General features: G+C 46.2%; 1 protein-coding gene across 1 annotated transcript; it reads right to left on the bottom strand.

Annotated features, from left to right (window-relative positions):
* Nucleotides 1-221: 221 nt before the first annotated feature.
* LOC112076769 (transmembrane protein 182-like) lies at nucleotides 222-3,820 on the bottom strand. Its single transcript, XM_070441451.1, has 4 exons — nucleotides 3,759-3,820; nucleotides 2,765-3,009; nucleotides 2,393-2,626; nucleotides 222-670 (listed from the first exon to the last, which is right to left on the bottom strand). Exons 1-4 carry the CDS (start codon nucleotides 3,818-3,820, stop codon nucleotides 453-455), a joined length of 759 nt encoding a protein of 252 aa, XP_070297552.1. The 3' UTR covers nucleotides 222-452.
* Nucleotides 3,821-4,440: the final 620 nt, after the last annotated feature.

Raw genomic sequence — 4,440 nt, 5'->3', positions numbered from 1 at the left:
TTCCTACTTTACTACTGTTAAAGCAACACTGCTCTCTAGTGGTGGTAGTGGAACCCAGCTGTATTCAGATGTGTTGCAGTTGATTAGGAACCCGCTGTCCCGTCCGTCATGATTATCCCAATAGATAATGACAATCTAATTCATTACCCTCTATGACTGGACTGTCTGATAGAGTCCAGAACTGGTTGCAAATAATCAGTGGAATTAAATGTAGTCACAACTCCCAATGAGACTGTAGCCTTTTTATTCGAAGCTAATCACAGTTGATTTTTCCAAATGTATTTAATGTGGTCCGTCTGTATTACTCTGTGAGAGCCATAAGACTTGACCATGGTATCAGTCACTACTGGCTCTTGTTATAGACTGAACATGGAGGTCTGAGCCTTTATGGCACTGGAGTCACTGCATGGTTCATTCCCAACTTCCTCTCTGGCTGTTTCCCCCCTCAGTCACTACATTGGCACTTTGTGATGGGTGAAGAGTAGTGCTGCCAGCAGGAAGAAGAAGACGGAGACGGGAGCAAACAGGAAGGAGAGGCCGTATTGGACGCTGAGGTGGTAGACTGTTGGACACTGAGAGGAGTGTTGTTGCTGGGCAGCGTAGTCCTCCAGAGTGTCCAGTACCTGGGTCCAGACTACATACATCATTATTACAACCAGGAGACATAGACCTGGAGAGAGGAGAGGGACAGGGGGGAGAGGGGGAGGAAGAGGGAAACATTTCAACTCAATAAAAGTTAATAGAACATAACTGCGTCTCCTGATTAGTGGCAACTCGTCATTCASGGCAAATGGGGATGGCTGTTTTGCATGTTATTTTGGCATTAATACATGTCACATATCAGYTTGCAAACAATGTAAAAAATATATATATAATAATGTTAATAAAGTCGCATACAAACTTGGTCMATTTTTTTGCTTTCTTGAGTAAGGCAGCTCCAAAATGCAAGTGTTTCAGCCTAGCTCAGTGCTTTCTGTGGTGGTGGTGGTGGGGCAGCCAGCGGAAAATACGGACCGTATGGGTTGGTAATGTTCTCTAGTTGCGCCGTTATTGGCTCAGTGTTCTGTCACTCATGGGGACACTATGTCACCGCAAATCTAAGGGTAGAGCTAAAAAATTCACGCCCCTTGGGTGTTGCCATAGAGTTACATTAGAAGTGCCCATCCAAGAAGGATCAAGGTCATTGGCCACAGATAAAATGATGCCAAATCACGTTATATCTACCGTAGCTTTGATTGGACTGATCAACATCCTACTTTCAAAATCTTAGCTAGCAAGCTAGCAGTCATCATCATGAATCAAGTCAAAAATCTACTGGCAAATGTTTTTAAATCCTTGTCATATGAGAAGAAATAACGAAGAGAAATGATAGATAAAATGTACAGGTGCTCATCGGCCATTGGACATTACACAACAAGTTGGAAATTGCAAATTCAACAATGAGTGGTTTGGAAGGAATCAGTGGTTAAGTGCAAGCATTGCAGAGCAATCACTAGCCTGCTATTCAGTAGAGTGGGTGTGTGGTCCCAAGTCTGGGTTTAAGGGTCTCTTTTCCAAGCTTAAAAGGATAAACAAAAAGGATAAGCCTGTTTTAGAGAAATGTAATCATTGAGTATTATAAGAGATTTCATTGTCTGAATATATGCCCCTTAGATTTATTCTATCATTTCTGACTTGTTGTACAGGGAGAATACTGTAAAAACAACCCATGTTCTGAATTCAGTTGTTGTGCATTTGACTACGTCCGTCCTAGCTCGCTCATTAATGTCTTAATCAAAATTACGGATTGCCTCATATCCCCTTATGCCATAGTTTGTACATCTCAATTGTCAGTAGAAGCCACATTTGTTTAAGCAAGTCAGCCATATCAGCTAAGGTTTTTTAAAAGACAGTAAATGAGGCTGAATTAACTGTTTTGTTGCCATACAAGGCTCCRCTGATAGCCAGGTGTAGCAGTGGTAAGGTCTTGGGACTGCTGTTGGGACTCTGCTGTTGGGACAGCTTTATGTAGGCACCCTGTGTGGGCACCGTTTGTCACCGTTATAGTGTAATTAATGTATTGTTTAGTGTTGTGTTGTGTTGTGGGTTTGCTGGCATGCATAAAATAGATGCTAAAATCGCCACTGCTCCACATTGAACTTTGAGCTTCATGTAAAGTTGAGTGGACCCAACCATGGCTAGTAACTCATGATGGTCGTGTTCCCCTGCTCTGATCAGACGATGCATGCATCAACCAATGTTTACACGCTACATCATCGACTATGCCGTCTGGCACCAGATTTCTATAACATATGATGTGGTTAGCTGATATGTAAAAAATACCTATCCAGGCATTGTAAGATTTGGCATGCGTCAGCATAGTCTGAGCAGAGGAACACAACCGATAACTCGCCTCCAGTGAGCAAGAGTGCCCCGCCTACTTTGTAGAGCCTGTGACTGGCCAATGGAGAGGCACAGATGATGACAAACTCACCAATCATAACAGTGACCACGCCCACTAGAAGGAAGATGCTCCAGAAGGCCCTGTAGACGGCATCGTCAGGTGCCTGGTAACCCGTGCTTTGCTCAGAAGCATAAAATGGGAAGAGGTAGGCAGGCACACAGACCTTTTGGTGTGGTTGATTGGCTTTGGAAAAAAATTGACGTTGTATTTTTTTAGTTCATTATACTACAGTTCCGGTCATTCTTGTCATTCATCAATGAATGTATTGTGTGCTACAGTATTTCTATTTCATAAATAAGTGAAAAGAACTCTCCTACTTACTGATCCAGAAGTACCACACCATGTTCTCCTCTCTCCTCACACTGAAGGAGCACCTCCAGAAGAAGCCCTGGTGGAAGTATGTCACAGTGTCCTGATCCCCTATCTCCCCCTCCCCAGGTCTGAGGACCCCAGTCTCCCAGGTCTCTGATGCCCCCCAGGGCCACAGGTCTCCAAGGCCAGCAACCAGTAGTCTGTTCCAAAGGAGAATATCAGGGACAGGGCCCCCAAGCCCCCGAAGAACCCAGCTAGGAAGAGGAGCACACTCAGCCTCTCAGCAGGAGACATGACACTAGTGAGGCCTATCTGTCTTCAGTCGGTCAGTCAATTGTGAAGATTTGTCTGTCTATCAGTGTGTCGGATGGTCGTTCGGTCTGTCCGTCTGTGCGTCTGTCTTTCTGCGTCACTGTTTCTCTGTTCGGATGTTTGTCTGTCCTCCAGTCGGTCGATTCGTCTATCGGCTTCGTCCCCACCAATAGCAGGACAGAGAAGGAGCCAGATACTATCCTACGTACTGTAGCAGACCTATCCGCCTTGATTTCCATTAGTAAATACTCAAATACTTTGCCATAGGGGTGTGTCCAGGGGCAGAGCAAATATAACTGTCCGATGACCATCCAATCATAAGTATCGTGTTTGACATGGAGGCTTCTAAACAGGAGCTGGTTATTTATGCTTCATCTATTCCCATCAACTCCCACTCACCAATCAGATGTTGTGGAGAGACCTGTGTGTGTGTGTGTGTGTGTGTGTGTGTGTGTGTGTGTGTGTGTGTGTGTGTGTGTGTGTGTGTGTGTGTGTGTGGTGTGTGTGTGTGTGTGTGTGTGGTGTGGTGTGTGGTGTGTGTGGTGTGGTGTGTGTGTGTGTGGTGTGTGTGTGTGTCCCTCTGTCCCTCTGTCCCTCTGTCTTTACCGCAGTACATCCACCACAGTCCGGGGAAGTCGCGACGAGGCTTCGGCATCGACTGTGCCATACTGTCGTGCCAGGTGTACATTGCCAGATCCTGGTGGGCTCTGCGCTGAGCACGGTGGTGGACGTGGTGGGCAGCGTGCGGGTCATCCCAATGATGGCCTCTGGAGGCTCCTTCCTGGGCTTCTCACCTCCACCTTCCTGGTCATCTACCCAGACTCCTCCACTCCACTACTAGGCAGGACCAGGAGGGGTATGGAGAGGAGGGGCTCCGGCCCTGGTGGCCCCAGAAGAGGCCCTAGTGGTAGCAGTATGCAGGAGCCAGTAGTCCTTCTCAAAACGTCGCCTAAGGGCAGCAGCACGCACGACAAACTACGAGTCCACTATTATACAAAGAAGAAGAGGGGCAAGGACAAAATACTGCATCTCAATAGTCATAAAGTGGCTTCCTCTCTTTGTCTCCTTTAATCTGCACAGATATCTGGTGGAGAAAGACAGTGACCAAACCTTAAACAGTCACTAGTCAAATGAGTTCAGTGGGATGGACTGTTCCAATGGACACGTTGTGCATTTCTTGACATATGGCTGTTTTTCTTTTCCTCGTGGGGTTTCTAATGTTTGTGGTTTCACTGACTGCGTCAAAAATGGCACCCTACTCCCTTTTATAGTGCACGTTTTACCTGGGTCCATAAGGCTCTGGTCCAATGTAGTGCACTAAATAGGGAATAGGGTGCATTTGGGACTTATTCACAGTTTTGAAAGGCCTGCAG

The sequence above is a fragment of the Salvelinus sp. IW2-2015 genome, unplaced genomic scaffold, assembly GCF_002910315.2.
Source record: "Salvelinus sp. IW2-2015 unplaced genomic scaffold, ASM291031v2 Un_scaffold4011, whole genome shotgun sequence".
NCBI classification, from domain to species: Eukaryota; Metazoa; Chordata; class Actinopteri; order Salmoniformes; family Salmonidae; genus Salvelinus; species Salvelinus sp. IW2-2015.
This window is presented reverse-complemented; position numbering and strand designations above follow the sequence as displayed.

Coding starts and splice junctions, on each gene's coding strand:
- LOC112076769 (XM_070441451.1), bottom strand. CDS start 3,820: ATGACCCGCACGCTGCCCACCACGTCCACCACCGTGCTCAGCGCAGAG. Junction 3,010..3,758: donor GCAGAGCCCACCAGGATCTG/GCAATGTACACC, acceptor TCCTCTTCCTAG/CTGGGTTCTTCGGGGGCTTG. Junction 671..2,392: donor GGCACTCTTGCTCACTGGAG/GCGAGTTATCGG, acceptor TCCTCTCTCCAG/GTCTATGTCTCCTGGTTGTA.